The 16,319-nt window shown below is 44.3% G+C and overlaps 1 protein-coding gene across 1 annotated transcript in view; it reads right to left on the minus strand.

Moving 5' to 3' along the window:
- Positions 1–8,100, minus strand: part of LOC308676264 (zinc finger E-box-binding homeobox 1-like) — a gene marked incomplete at both ends in the record, with an annotated part of 401,367 nt that extends 393,267 nt beyond the window's left edge. Inside the window, one exon of the mRNA XM_081342078.1 lies at positions 8,039–8,100. Coding sequence (XP_081198204.1) covers positions 8,039–8,100 — 62 coding nt within the window. The remainder of the gene's footprint in view (positions 1–8,038) is intronic.
- Positions 8,101–16,319: the final 8,219 nt, after the last annotated feature.

A 16,319-nucleotide genomic window follows, 5' to 3' on the forward strand; every position in this document is an offset into this window, starting at 1 on the left:
CCCTGTCAACAAAAGTGTGTATAGTCAAGGCTATGGTCTTCCCAGTTGCAATGTATTGCAGTGAAAGCTGGACCATAAGAAAGGCTGAGCGCCAAAGAATTGAAGCCTTTGAACTATGGTGCTGGAGAAGACTCCTGCGAGTTCCTTGGACTGCAAGGCGATCAAACCGGTCAGGCCTAGAGGAGATCAACCCTGACTGCTCTTTAGAAGGCCAGATCCTGAAGCTAAAACTCAAATACTTTGGCCACCTCATGAGAAGGAAGGACTCACTGGAGAAGAGCCTAATGCTGGGAAAGATTGAGGGCAATAGAAGAAGGGGACGACAGAGAATGAGGTGGCTGGATGGAGTCATTGAAGCAGTAGGAGTGAGCTTAGATGGACTCCAGAAGATGGTAGAGGACATGAAGGCCTGGAGGAACATTGTCCATAGGGTCGCGATGGGTCGGACACGGCTTCGCAACTAACTGTTCTGAACCAGCCCTCTTCTCGCACCCCTAATCAAAAGAAGAGTCTGGAAAGCGTCCAAGGCTAAAAGGCTTCTGCCAAGATTTAATTACGCAGTTAACAAAAACACAAGAGCTTGTCTTCTCAAGCGGAAAAGGTTGCTTTCAGCAACCAGCCCCTCCCCAAACACTTCTTTTATAGAGAGCTCAGGGCGTGGTCTCCCTGTGCCTCCTCCCGAGGAGTCCCATAGTCTTTCTTTGTTTGTCCCTGCTCGTCTGCCTCCTGCGTCGGGCGTCCTTGAACAGGGCCAGCTGTGGGTCATCATCCTCCGCACTCTCGGGCTCACACAGCTGAGAAGAGGTCCCCGGCTGAGGGCTCTGCAAAGCCTCCAAATCATCATCATCAGCCGGTTCGTCTCCCTCCTCCCCCACATCTGAGTCCTCCGATACATCGGAGCCGGCTGTCGGACCCACAGGCTGGCCCTGAGTCACAACACTAACAACAACAACAATGCAGTGCTTAGTGGCCTTGAAGTCAGGCTGTTGTGACATGTTTATATATAAGTTATTGATAATCTGAGAACTGCTTGGTTCCTGCCTCTTCAGCCTCAGTACTTAAAACACCTTCTCATAATAAATGTAGCTATACTCTAAGATTCTCCATTGGTGCCCTGTAGTAATCAACAGCGAGGTGCCATAAATGGAGATAAAAGGCAAAGATTTTCAGTAGTATAACATCAACTTTGGAAAGGAGTCTTTGACTCCTTGTCATTTGTTTTTAGGTTCACAACATTCTTTTTGCCTGAATACTTGGCTGTGAGGTGTTAATGTCATAGTTGCTCAAATCAAAGCACTGGTTATTATACATTCAGTGTTGTTTGGACTGGATTATTAATGTATTTGTTAATATTATTTCCCTTATAAGCTGAACCAAACTGAAATTCCCTTTGGGCTAAAGTCAGATAAGAGGAATTAGAGTGAGTTGTGATTTGCTTGTGGTTAGATAGAGAACGCATGGTATAGTATTCTTCTATACTGTATATGAATTTCATACAACATAATATGGCAGCATAGCAAAATGTATAGTTGAGTTAGACAAGTAGTTGTTTGTTAAGGGTTCAGGGAGGTCAGCTAGAGTAAAAGAGATTACTAACCTACATGCAAAGAAATATACAGTTATTCCTTCCCTGGCCTAGGAAGTTTCTCAAAGTCTTGTTGAAACTCACTCAGATATAAAGAAGACTTCCTCTTCTATGACTTCTCTTATGTTTAGGCCTAGTCTAAGCAAATGAAATACTCAAGATGGATTATATAAAATACAGTATGAGTTCAGGATCTGGAATCAAGGCTGAAGTTATTATTTAGATTTCTATTAAGGTTAACAAGCATATATGCAGACCTATATGTATGTTCGCTGCATTGAGTTACTTATAAAGTAATAAACTCAGAATAAAAATATAATAAAATAAATAATATTACTGCCATCAAGCCGGCTATCTACAGAAAGAACTCTGCTTTACACGTAGTACAAACTTAAACACTGCATCAATTCTACTACTAAATGTGGCTGAGAAAAGTGAGATAACTCTAAAAGGAGGACATGCTTTGCCCCACTACCAAGGCCAAGACAGTGTGACTTGAATCTGTGTAGACATTAGACAGCTCCCTTGGGGACAAGAGAAATACACCTATATTTGGAAGTTCAAAGACCGTAACAACATTAGTTTGTTAGTTATGGTATCTGAATATGTACAGGTTGAACAAAGCAATTCCAGTCCATCTCAGTTAAAAAAATCAAGGACTCAACAGGAGACAAACTATACAGTTTATCATCTATACATGAAAAGTGACTTTCATATAAAATGAGTGAAAAAGTCATACTTAGATGCTATTTGTATTTTGTCTGAATTAGTACACAGATTCTAAGATGAAAAATAATTCCCAAATTATGAAAATTTTCTAACTCAAGTGGTCACACTTCCTACTATTCAAAAGTACTGAAACTACTGAGGAAAAATATAGATACCAAATTTGGTTCAGCAACTTCTGGTCTTTTGGCTTTTGCTATGTGTAGCCTATGCCTGTTCAAACAAATTACATAAAGCAACTTCCAGATAGTCTACAATATCTAAAGAACGTTCACATTTGTACACATAATCCATAAAATATTTATACAATATTTAAAATTTTAGTTCTTGAATACATGACAATACTTTCCTGATATTTTACTAACAATACAACAGGCTACAATGTGAAAGCAAGAAAAAAAAACTTGTATTATTCAATTTTCATTGAAACTTCTGCAAAAAATTTTTCCATCTGAATAAATTTATGACTTTCAAAACAAGTTTGCTTAAGAACTTTCTTAAACATTGCAGATAGTTATGGTTTGATCATAACTACATGGGGTTACATTTTTATCAAGATTATGGAATGAGTATAATTTAACAGAAAATAGACACTTTTGTATATGTCTCTGACAGTATTAAAGTATTTTTATTAACATGCTCTGCTTACCAATCAAGAGAATATCTATTATATTTACAGATTAAAATGAGAAAGGGATAGTCTTTTATTTGTTAAGGGAGTAAGAAAAAAATAGAAAACTTGTGACATCAATTTACCATCAACAGCGGCAAATATGAACATTTTTTAAAAACACCTTTAAACTTATATTCTATCTAGTCCATTAAAACAGCAGCAGTTTTTAATCCATGATGCAGCTAAGCAATAACTGTACTTTTATAAGTCTGTATTCCTTAAGATTAATGACAAGAAAATTAAAACACAAGGTTAGCAGCAGACATGGTAGCCAATTCAGGGCTTTTTTTCTCATAGAACGCTCAGAACGGAGTTCCGGCACCTTTTTTGGATGGAACCTTGTAGGGTAGGCAAGGCGGGTTGTATGACATGTGAGAGTTCCAGCACCTTTTTCTTTTACAAAAAAAGCACTGGTAGCCATCAATGGCATCTTTATAGAAGACATACAGGTGAAACTTGAAAAATTAGAATATCGTGCAAAAGTTCATTTATTTCAGTAATGCAACTTAAAAGGGGAAACTAATATATGAGATAGACTCATTACATGCAAAGCAAGATAGTTCAAGCCGTGATTTGTCATAATTGTGATGATTATGGCGTACAGCTCATGAAAACCCCAAATCCACAATCTCAGAAAATTAGAATATTGTGAAAAGGTGCAATATTCTAGGCTCAAAGTGTCCTACTCTAAATCAGCTAATTAAGCCATAACACCTGCAAAGGGTTCCTGAACCTTTAAATGGTCTCTCAGTCTGGTTCAGTAGGAATCACAATCATGGGGAAGACTGCTGACCTGACAGTTGTGCAGAAAACCATCATTGACACCCTCCATAAGGAGGGAAAGCCTCAAAAGGTAATTGCAAAAGAAGTTGGATGTTCCCCAAGTGCTGTATCAAAGCACATTAATAGAAAGTTATGTGGAAGGGAAAAGTGTGGAAGAAAAAGGTGCACAAGCAGCAGGGATGAGTGCAGCCTGGAGGCCTGGAGAGGATTGTCAGGAAAAGGCCATTCAAAAGTGTTGGGGACTTTTTTTTTAAATTCCATTTATATCCCGCCCTTCTCCGAAGACTCAGGGCGGCTTACAAGCTTAGCAGTAGCCTTCATTCTATGTATATGCCTGCTTATTAGGGCTTTCACCCCCCCCCCCCAGCAGCATTATTACAAAGTCAGCTTAATTGCCCCCAACAATCTGGGTCCTCATTTTACCTACCTCGGAAGGATGGAAGGCTGAGTCAACCTTGAGCCTGGTGGGATGCGAACCTGCACTAATTGCAGGCAGCTGGTGTTCCTTAAGGAGTCATTAGCCACCACAAACAGACGGATCCTGGACATGGGCTTCAAATGTCATATTCCTCTTGTCAAGCCGCTGCTGAACAACAAACAATGTCAGAAGCGTCTTACCTGGGCTAAAGAAAAACAGACCTGGTCTGTTGCTCAGTGGTCCAAAGTCCTCTTTTCTGATGAGAGCAACTTTTGCATCTCATTTGGAAACCAAGGACCCAGAGTCTGGAGGAAGAATGGAGAGGCACACACTGCAAGATGCTTGAAGTCCAGTGTGAAGTTTCCACATTCTGTGTTGATTTGGGGAGCCATGTCATCTGCTGGTGTTGGTCCACTGTGCTTCATTAAGTCCAGGGTCAACGCAGCCGTCTACCAGGAGATTTTGGAGCACTTCATGCTTCCTTCCGCAGACGAGCTTTATGGGGATGCTGACTTCATTTTCCAGCAGGACTTGGCACCTGCCCACACTGCCAAAAGCACCAAAACCTGGTTCAATGACCGTGGGATTACTGTGCTTGATTGGCCAGCAAACTTGCCTGACCTGAACCCCATAGAGAATCTATGGGGCATTGCCAAGAGAAAGATGAGAGACATGAGACCGAACAATGCAGAAGAGCTGAAGGCTGCTATTGAAGCATCCTGGTCTTCCATAACACCTCAGCAGTGCCACAGGCTGATAACTTCCATGCCAGGCCGCATTGAGGCAGTAATTGCTGGAAAAGGGGCCCAAACCAAGTACTGAGTACATATGCATGCTTATACTTTTCAGAGGTCCGATATTGTTCTATGTACACTCCTTGTTTTATTGATTGCATGTAATATTCTAATTTTCTGAGATTGTGGATTTGGGGTTTTCATGAGCTGTACGCCATAATCATCACAATTATGACAAATCACGGCTTGAACTATCTTGCTTTGCATGTAATGAGTCTATCTCATATATTAGTTTCCCCTTTTAAGTTGCATTACTGAAATAAATGAACTTTTGCATGATATTCTAATTTTTTGAGTTTCATCTGTACAGAATGGAAATAATTTAAATTGCCTATTTGCAGCAAAGGATTAAGGGTCAACTTCTCCTAGTAATTTTGATCAGTATATATTTGCACGTCAAACAGGATTCTACTGCTGGGAAATCTCTACTATCCAGTATCTATTATGTAGCCTTTTCCAGTGATTACTGTATATAGCAGCTTAAGTTGTTTTAAAATATTATAATTAGAGGTAACAATAGATGGAAGCTTTGTTCTAAAATCTGAACACAAAGTGAGATATTTTCAATCAAAAATCAGGTTTAATATACATGGAATAGTACATACCCTACACCTTTGTTTTTTACAAATCATGAATGCTGCAGACAAAATGTTTGTGCTAAACAACTGCAAATCTGGTTTTCTAGTATTAAGCAAAAAGGAAAAATACAGACAAGCATGGTAAATAAACCCCTCCCTTGAGAATGAAACTAGTAGACAGGGCTGACATGCATGCTAGAGAAACTTCACACATTTTTTTTCTACCTCCACATTTTGCCATTTGCTGCAGCCCTCAGAATCCTTTTTCCCCACCTGATCTCAAAAGCAAAATATTCAGGCACTGTCTCAAGGCATCTGTTGATAAGCTTTAGAAGTACAATATTCCAATAAGAGTATGTTTGATAGAAAATGCATTTTCTTTCCTGCTCAGGTAAACATGTTTACAGATCCTGCCCAGAGACTGGGTGGTTCAGACTGCATGTCACACACATGTCATCAGCAAGATAAACCCCCTTTTCTCTATCATTAACATTTTAAATAAGGTAACAGAGAGGCTCTTTCCAAACTTACCTTTAATAGAGACTCAACATGAAGCACACACATAAAACAGGAAAATATCTACACACACACATACACACTTGTGCTATAAATAAACCCACCAACAACAGAGCAGGGACCCACTACTTCAAAATGAACACCAGGTCAACTTGTTAGTCAGTTAGAAGACCGATGTTTATGTGTGCATTTCGCAAGTTAAGATTCCTAACCAATGCAGTCCTCCCGCCCAGAGAACGATAATTCCGTCTCGGAGATATCAAAAACACGTGCAAAACGTCACGATTTGAACCAACCGCTAAAACCCTATCCAGAACCGTATACAGAAAATACTTAACTAGACGAACACAAAACACTGCCAAGAAAGGTTACAAAACCTTCCGTTTGACATCTTATGAAGTCACCAGGTTTCCAGTTATTTTCTAGAAAAAAGTAAGAGAATCCAACAACACAGAACTTTCGTTTATTTCCCCCTTTTCAACTCATTTCTAAAAAAAAAACACGAGAAAGAAGACAAAAGGGAGAAGTAAGCCTCATTCCTTATATAGGCTGTAATCGTTCAATGCGAAGAAGCGGGGGAAAGAAGAAAGGAGGGCGCGCGCAGTGGCCAAATCGTTACCACCCTTTATTATACAAATAGGTACCTCGAAATCCAAGAAGAGGGTGACAAAGAGAAACTTGGCTGATTCACGCTCCCTCCCTAACCCACAGCGAAGAAAGCTTTCCTTTCCCATCGTGTCGATAAAGGAGAGAAGATTTTAGGTAAAGGAGAAAAGGGGGAGGGAGAGCAAACTTCTAATACTGCTGCCTAGATCTGGAGGCTGGCGAAGGCGTAAGAGGAGAAACAATATGTTCAATGGCTACGAAGATAAATCAACATGCACTGCAGGCACTAAAAGAGGCGGAGGCGAAAGTAAGGGGAGGGGAGAAGAGGGGGGAAAAGCAGAAGAGGGAGGGGAGGAAAGTGAGAGCAAAAGGGGAGGTCCCTTTCAAGGCAATGTCAGGGATGCGCACGTAGCGCGTTTCCCTTGCAAAGAAAAAACAAATCGATGCACACTGCAGCAAGCAACAGTACTTCCATCGCCTCCTACCCCGTCGGGGCCAAAACACGACACCCTCCCAGACACGAAGTCCACATTACAGTTCAGTTTCGACGTTTCGTTGTCCGAAGAGTTTGCTAGTTACGCGCACTCCTTCCCACGTTCCGACAAGCTAAAAAGTGCCCAAACCTCATCGAGCCGCCCCATCCCAAGCACCCCAAATATGAGGGAAGAGGGCGAGTAAGGGTAGCGCAAAAGCGCCCCCCCCCCGCAAAGCAGTGCGTTTTTCTCCGACTTTCCCGGAGTGAGAGGAAGAGACGGGAAGCGAGTCCCTTTCCTTCATCAACCTCGACTAGAAAAGTTTGGGGAGCGGGGCGAAGCGGCCTCCCCCTTTCACAACCGCCGAGACCCTCAGATAAGTTTGCAACTTGGAGCTGCAGACGTCTCCGAGAGGCGAAGGATCGGCATTTGCTGCCGCTCGTGAGGACCGGAACGCCCAGCACCCCATTAGTTCTCCCCCTCTCCTATCGGTGCGAGAGGAGCCGGAGGCCAGCGAAGCTAGAAGTAGGGGAGGACGAGGCGGACGCGGGCAGCGAGTAACGGTCCCCGGGCAGGCGAGAGGCACAGGGCAGCAGCCGGCTGAGCGAGGAGGCACAGATAGACGGAAAAGCAGCAGCCAGGTGGGGAGGAAGCGCGGAGCGGGCGAGAGGCAGGCGGTTGGGCGGGCAGCAGATAGCGGATCTAACGGTGCAGAGGGACCGGGCTCCTAGGGACGAACTCCCGGGCAATTACTTTCTACTTCTCGCCTCCTTCCCTTTCTCTTCCCCGTCTCTCCGTCCACCCCTGCTCCACAACTTAGCCCTACCCCGGCCCGACGCCCTGAGAAACCCCAGCCTAGCTCGAGCCGCTGCCCGGCGGAGCTGACTGACCGTTATTGCGCCTCGGGTTCGCCTGCTTCCTACGCTTCCACCTGGGGCCATCCGCCATGATCCTCTCGCTTGTGTCTAAATTCTCCAGTCACCACCTCCCCCCTCCCCCTGGTCTCCCCCCTCAACCCCCGCCCGGACCTCGTTTACGACACTGGGTGGTTTGCTGTGTGTATGTATGTATGTGTGTGCATGCGTGCGCGCATGGTAGGTTTTTTTTTTACTTTTTTACATCACCTTCCTACACCTAGAGCTCGGGCGCCGGAACCTTGTTGCCAGGGGAGACGGTCGCTTTACGGCAGCATGGTTGAGCCGGCAGGAAGGAAAAGTTGTCTCGGCTCGTCCGCAGGGAGGTAGTGTTTAGCGCGGGGTGGGGGGTGGGGGCTGGCGTGAGGGAGCAGGGTGGGAACGAAGGGTTACGAGGCAGCTCACTTTCACTTTCCTCTCCAGGCTGCCGTGATTTGTCATAATTGTCATGATTATGGCATACAGCTCATGAAAACCCCAAATCCACAATCTCAGAAAATTAGAATATTACATGCAATCAATAAAACAAGGAGTGTACATATAACAATATCGGACCTCTGAAAAGTATAAGCATGCATACGTACTCAGTACTTGGTTTGGGCCCCTTTTCCAGCAATTACTGCCTCAATGCGGCCTGGCATGGAAGCTATCAGCCTGTGGCACTGCTGAGGTGTTATGGAAGACCAGGATGCTTCAATAGCGGCCTTCAGCTCTTCTGCATTGTTCGGTCTCATGTCTCTCATCTTTCTCTTGGCAATGCCCCATAGATTCTCTATGGGGTTCAGGTCAGGCGAGTTTGCTGGCCAATCAAGCACAGTAATCCCACGGTCATTGAACCAGGTTTTGGTGCTTTTGGCAGTGTGGGCAGGTGCCAAGTCCTGCTGGAAAATGAAGTCAGCATCCCCATAAAGCTCGTCTGCGGAAGGAAGCATGAAGTGCTCCAAAATCTCCTGGTAGACGGCTGCGTTGACCCTGGACTTAATGAAGCACAGTGGACCAACACCAGCAGATGACATGGCTCCCCAAATCAACACAGAATGTGGAAACTTCACACTGGACTTCAAGCATCTTGCAGTGTGTGCCTCTCCATTCTTCCTCCAGACTCTGGGTCCTTGGTTTCCAAATGAGATGCAAAAGTTGCTCTCATCAGAAAAGAGGACTTTGGACCACTGAGCAACAGACCAGGTCTGTTTTTCTTTAGCCCAGGTAAGACGCTTCTGACATTGTTTGTTGTTCAGCAGCGGCTTGACAAGAGGAATATGACATTTGAAGCCCATGTCCAGGATCCGTCTGTTTGTGGTGGCTAATGACTCCTTAAGGAACACCAGCTGCCTGCAATTAGTGCAGGTTCGCAACCCACCAGGCTCAAGGTTGACTCAGCCTTCCATCCTTCCGAGGTAGGTAAAATGAGGACCCAGATTGTTGGGGCAATTAAGCTGACTTTGTAATAATGCTGCTGGGGGGGGGGTGAAAGCCCTAATAAGCAGGCATATACATAGAATGAAGGCTACTGCTAAGCTTGTAAGCCGCCCTGAGTCTTCGGAGAAGGGCGGGATATAAATGGAATTTAAAAAAAAAGTCCCCAACACTTTTGAATGGCCTTTTCCTGACAATCCTCTCCAGGCCTCCAGGCTGCACTCATCCCTGCTGCTTGTGCACCTTTTTCTTCCACACTTTTCCCTTCCACATAACTTTCTATTAATGTGCTTTGATACAGCACTTGGGGAACATCCAACTTCTTTTGCAATTACCTTTTGAGGCTTTCCCTCCTTATGGAGGGTGTCAATGATGGTTTTCTGCACAACTGTCAGGTCAGCAGTCTTCCCCATGATTGTGATTCCTACTGAACCAGACTGAGAGACCATTTAAAGGTTCAGGAACCCTTTGCAGGTGTTATGGCTTAATTAGCTGATTTAGAGTAGGACACTTTGAGCCTAGAATATTGCACCTTTTCACAATATTCTAATTTTCTGAGATTGTGGATTTGGGGTTTTCATGAGCTGTACGCCATAATCATCACAATTATGACAAATCACGGCTTGAACTATCTTGCTTTGCATGTAATGAGTCTATCTCATATATTAGTTTCCCCTTTTAAGTTGCATTACTGAAATAAATGAACTTTTGCACGATATTCTAATTTTTCAAGTTTCACCTGTATGTCTTCTATAAAGATGCCATTGATGGCTACCAGTGCTTTTTTTGTAAAAGAAAAAGGTGCTGGAACTCTCACATGTCATACAACCCGCCTTGCCTACCCTACAAGGTTCCATCCAAAAAAGGTGCCGGAACTCCGTTCTGAGCGTTCTATGAGAAAAAAAGCCCTGAATTGGCTACCATGTCTGCTGCTAACCTTGTGTTTTAATTTTCTTGTCATTAATCTTAAGGAATACAGACTTATAAAAGTACAGTTATTGCTTAGCTGCATCATGGATTAAAAACTGCTGCTGTTTTAATGGACTAGATAGAATATAAGTTTAAAGGTGTTTTTAAAAAATGTTCATATTTGCCGCTGTTGATGGTAAATTGATGTCACAAGTTTTCTATTTTTTTCTTACTCCCTTAACAAATAAAAGACTATCCCTTTCTCATTTTAATCTGTAAATATAATAGATATTCTCTTGATTGGTAAGCAGAGCATGTTAATAAAAATACTTTAATACTGTCAGAGACATATACAAAAGTGTCTATTTTCTGTTAAATTATACTCATTCCATAATCTTGATAAAAATGTAACCCCATGTAGTTATGATCAAACCATAACTATCTGCAATGTTTAAGAAAGTTCTTAAGCAAACTTGTTTTGAAAGTCATAAATTTATTCAGATGGAAAAATTTTTTGCAGAAGTTTCAATGAAAATTGAATAATACAAGTTTTTTTTTCTTGCTTTCACATTGTAGCCTGTTGTATTGTTAGTAAAATATCAGGAAAGTATTGTCATGTATTCAAGAACTAAAATTTTAAATATTGTATAAATATTTTATGGATTATGTGTACAAATGTGAACGTTCTTTAGATATTGTAGACTATCTGGAAGTTGCTTTATGTAATTTGTTTGAACAGGCATAGGCTACACATAGCAAAAGCCAAAAGACCAGAAGTTGCTGAACCAAATTTGGTATCTATATTTTTCCTCAGTAGTTTCAGTACTTTTGAATAGTAGGAAGTGTGACCACTTGAGTTAGAAAATTTTCATAATTTGGGAATTATTTTTCATCTTAGAATCTGTGTACTAATTCAGACAAAATACAAATAGCATCTAAGTATGACTTTTTCACTCATTTTATATGAAAGTCACTTTTCATGTATAGATGATAAACTGTATAGTTTGTCTCCTGTTGAGTCCTTGATTTTTTTAACTGAGATGGACTGGAATTGCTTTGTTCAACCTGTACATATTCAGATACCATAACTAACAAACTAATGTTGTTACGGTCTTTGAACTTCCAAATATAGGTGTATTTCTCTTGTCCCCAAGGGAGCTGTCTAATGTCTACACAGATTCAAGTCACACTGTCTTGGCCTTGGTAGTGGGGCAAAGCATGTCCTCCTTTTAGAGTTATCTCACTTTTCTCAGCCACATTTAGTAGTAGAATTGATGCAGTGTTTAAGTTTGTACTACGTGTAAAGCAGAGTTCTTTCTGTAGATAGCCGGCTTGATGGCAGTAATATTATTTATTTTATTATATTTTTATTCTGAGTTTATTACTTTATAAGTAACTCAATGCAGCGAACATACATATAGGTCTGCATATATGCTTGTTAACCTTAATAGAAATCTAAATAATAACTTCAGCCTTGATTCCAGATCCTGAACTCATACTGTATTTTATATAATCCATCTTGAGTATTTCATTTGCTTAGACTAGGCCTAAACATAAGAGAAGTCATAGAAGAGGAAGTCTTCTTTATATCTGAGTGAGTTTCAACAAGACTTTGAGAAACTTCCTAGGCCAGGGAAGGAATAACTGTATATTTCTTTGCATGTAGGTTAGTAATCTCTTTTACTCTAGCTGACCTCCCTGAACCCTTAACAAACAACTACTTGTCTAACTCAACTATACATTTTGCTATGCTGCCATATTATGTTGTATGAAATTCATATACAGTATAGAAGAATACTATACCATGCGTTCTCTATCTAACCACAAGCAAATCACAACTCACTCTAATTCCTCTTATCTGACTTTAGCCCAAAGGGAATTTCAGTTTGGTTCAGCTTATAAGGGAAATAATATTAACAAATACATTAATAATCCAGTCCAAACAACACTGAATGTATAATAACCAGTGCTTTGATTTGAGCAACTATGACATTAACACCTCACAGCCAAGTATTCAGGCAAAAAGAATGTTGTGAACCTAAAAACAAATGACAAGGAGTCAAAGACTCCTTTCCAAAGTTGATGTTATACTACTGAAAATCTTTGCCTTTTATCTCCATTTATGGCACCTCGCTGTTGATTACTACAGGGCACCAATGGAGAATCTTAGAGTATAGCTACATTTATTATGAGAAGGTGTTTTAAGTACTGAGGCTGAAGAGGCAGGAACCAAGCAGTTCTCAGATTATCAATAACTTATATATAAACATGTCACAACAGCCTGACTTCAAGGCCACTAAGCACTGCATTAGTTACTGTTAATTTGAAAGTGTGGGAGGAAAAATCCTTTGAGTTTAAATCCTTGCAAAAAATATAGAAGACCCTGATGTCTTTGCATTGTAGTGGGCAGGCAGCTCTTGTGTTTGTGGCTTCATTCTTGTCTGCAGTAATAATTCTAATCTAGCCAGGATGTGTCTGTAAATCTTTTGGTAAGATAAACTGAGAAGCTGAACTAAGGGTGAAGTGTAAGAAGATTGGTCTTTTATTGTCCAGCTCAGGTGTGCAGTCTGACAGGCATGGGGTATTAGGTAAAAGGGAAAGGAAATATCAAATATCCTGTTGAGCTCCGGATGGCTCCCGACCTTCGCTCTTTTCGCCGTGACCTGAAAACCTGGTTATTCGAGCTTGCCGGCCTGGACTGAAGGATTGGGATTTTAAACTTTAGAATTTGATTTACTTGGTTTGGGGCTAAATTTAATTTAATTTATTTTTAACTTTGTATGCCATGTTTTAATTGCCCTGTACATCGCCCCGAGTCCTTTGGGAGAAGGGTGGTATATAAATCTAATAAAATAAATAAATAAATAAATAAATAAAAAGATATTTGGTATGATTGGTTGTAACTGTTATGTATGCAGGCACCTGCATAGCAACAGCCACCATGGGGCGTTGGCCTGAACGGTTTTGGCGGGAAACCTAGTTTTGGCGGGAAACCTAGGGCCAACCCCATTGGCTGTTCGCCTACCTGGCTAGGTATTTAAGGAGGCCAGGTAACCCTCATCCCTCAGTACGCTAACCCCTCCAATAAAGAGCTGAACACGTACTCCGGCTGGCGTCTCTTCCTTGCGTCGGACCCACTACACAACAGTGGCGACGAAGGTGGGATTGCTGCCGACAAAGAGCTGAAGTCACTTGGGGAGCGCACTGCACGCTGAAGGAAGGAGGAATCTTCCCTTCCTCCCAACGCGACCGCCAGCCAACCGGACCACGCCGGTCACCGCATCCGTGACTCAAGACCCGAACCCAACATCGCGATGGCAAGGGCCGGCCAACCCCGCGAATTCGACACCCGCCACCCCGAGACATGGGCCTAGTACCTGGCTCACGCCGAACTATACATGCGCTTCAATCAGATCTCGGAGGACGGCGCTGTTCTGTACCAGCCTGCTACCGGCCTTGCAGAAAAGGCAACCCCTTTACAGACGGCAAGAGGCTGGAATACGTCTGCCAAATTTATTACAAAAACAAACAAGACACGAACCAAGATACCGGAGCTTTGAAACACTGTCTGAGCGGTTGCTTTCAGCAAACCAGCCCTCCCCACACAAGTCCTTTATAAAGAGTTCAGGGCGTGGCTTCTCTCTCCCTCCTTCCGAGAAGCCCCATTGCCTTCCTCTGTTTATTCCTACTTGACTGCCTCCTGCGTCGGGCGTCCTTGAACAGGGCCAGCTGTGGGTCATCTTCATCCACGCTGTCAGGCTCACACAGCTGGGTCTCCACCAGGTGGGAGGGGCCTGGCTGGGGGCTCTGCGGAGCCTCAAAGCCATCATCAGCAAGTTCTTCAACACCCCCCTCCTCCCCCTCATCTGAGTCATCCGACCCAACTGCCGAACCCACAGGCTGACCCTGAATCACAACACTATCCCGCACCGCAGGGCCCTTCCCCCGGGTCTGCCGATCCGGATGCGGTCGAGATGGAAATTGTTCATGAAAAGCGGTCACCAATGCCGGGGCATGAACGGCGGTCGCGTCTTCCCAGGTGAAGTCCTCTGGTCCGTAACCTTTCCATTCAATCAGGTACTGGAAACGACCTTTCAGCCAACGGGAATCCCTGATAGGCGACCGGATTGATGACAGCCTCGACTGGGAACGGTCCTAAATATCGGTGATCTAACTTTCTCACCGGCCGTGTTGACGGTAGGTTCCTGGTGGACAACCAGACCCGATCTCCCACCGATAGTGGAGGCGTATCCCGTCTTGACCGATCAGCAAACCTTTTGTAATCGGCCTTGGCCTTCTCTAACTGACGTCGCACCAATCGATGGATCGCCTGTAACTCTGCCATGAAGTCGTTCGCTGCCGGCTCCGGTGAGTCCACGGGAGAAAGGAGAAAAAACAGGGGGTGATATCCCACATTGGCCAAGAACGGTGTCATCTGTGTGGAGGTGTGCTGCGAATTGTTAAATGCAAACTCAGCTATGGCCAGATAGTCCACCCAATTGTTTTGCTGCAGATTGACGTAGCAGCGCAGATATTGTTCCAGGATACCGATGACCTTCTCGGTTCCCCCGTCAGTTTGAGGATGATGCGCGGACGAGAGGCAAATCTTGATATCCAACGCATGCATCAACTCCTGCCAGAAGCGGGCTGTAAACTGGGGCCCCCTATCAGAGACGACTCTTATCAGGGAGACCGTGCAGCCGAAACACCTGCTGAATGAACATACGACTAGTGGCGCGGGCTGACGGTAAGCCGCGACGGGATGAAGTGCGCCATCTTGGTCAGCATGTCCACCACCACATACACTGTCGTAAAACCAGAGGATGGGGGTAAATCCGTCAGAAAATCCATGGACACAGCCCCCCAGGGTCTTTTGGGTGTCGGCAAGGGCTGCAATAATCCAGGCGGGGCCCCTGTCGCTGACTTGGCCTGCCTGCATGGGATGCAGGAAGTGACATAGGACTGGACGTCGTGTCGGACTCGGGGCCACCAGAAGGTACGGGAGACCAGGTTCAGGGTCTTGAACAGGCCAAAATGCCCCGCCGCCGGGTTATCGTGACACTGGCTGAGGATGAGTCCCCTGAGTGGCCCTCCCGGAACGTAGAGCCGGTCACGATAATACAAGAGTCCATCCGTGACCGTCCAAGGAGAATCTGGCCCCACCTCCTCCTTCCGCTGAGCCACCCACACCTCCTGCTGCTGTGCCTCCCGGATCCGAGCCCGTATATCAACCGGCTCCCGCACCGCAGCAAAAGACTCGACGGGGATCACTGTCCTGGGCAGAAGCTTGTCTTCCACTCGGGAATATTCGGGCTTCCTGGACAGAGCATCCGCTCTTTGATTGTGCCCGCTAGGTATGTACCGAACCCGGAAGTCAAACCTCGCAAAGAAAAGAGACCACCGGATCTGGCATTGGTTCAAATTCCGAGCGGTCTGCAGGCTTTCCAAATTCTTATGGTCCGTCCGGACCTCGATTTGATGCCGTGCTCCCTCCAGATGATGCCTCCAGGCCTCGAACGCCGCTTTGATGGCTAGCAGCTCCTTCTCCCAGATTGTATAATTGTGCTCCGAAGGGTTCAGTTTTCGTGAATGGTACGCGCAAGGGAAGAGGGTACCGCTGGGCGTCGTTGCCTGGAGTAACAGTGCCCCAATGGCAATGTCGGAGGCGTCCGCCTCCACAACAAACGGCCGTTGCTGGTCAGGATGCTTCAAGATGGGCTCCTTCATGAAGGCTTCCTTCAAAGTCTGGAAAGCCCGTTGTTCTGGAGCGTTCCACTGGAACCGAGTCTTCTTCTGCAGGAGCCGGGTGAGGGGGGCTGTCAAGGCAGCAAACCCAGGGATGAAAGTTCGGTAATAGTTGGCGAACCCAAGAAGTCACTGAACATCCTTCATGCGGCGCGGGGGTTGCCAACTCTGCAAAGACTCAAC

Source organism: Vipera berus (assembly GCF_964194415.1).
Source record: "Vipera berus genome assembly, chromosome: W".
NCBI classification, from domain to species: Eukaryota; Metazoa; Chordata; class Lepidosauria; order Squamata; family Viperidae; genus Vipera; species Vipera berus.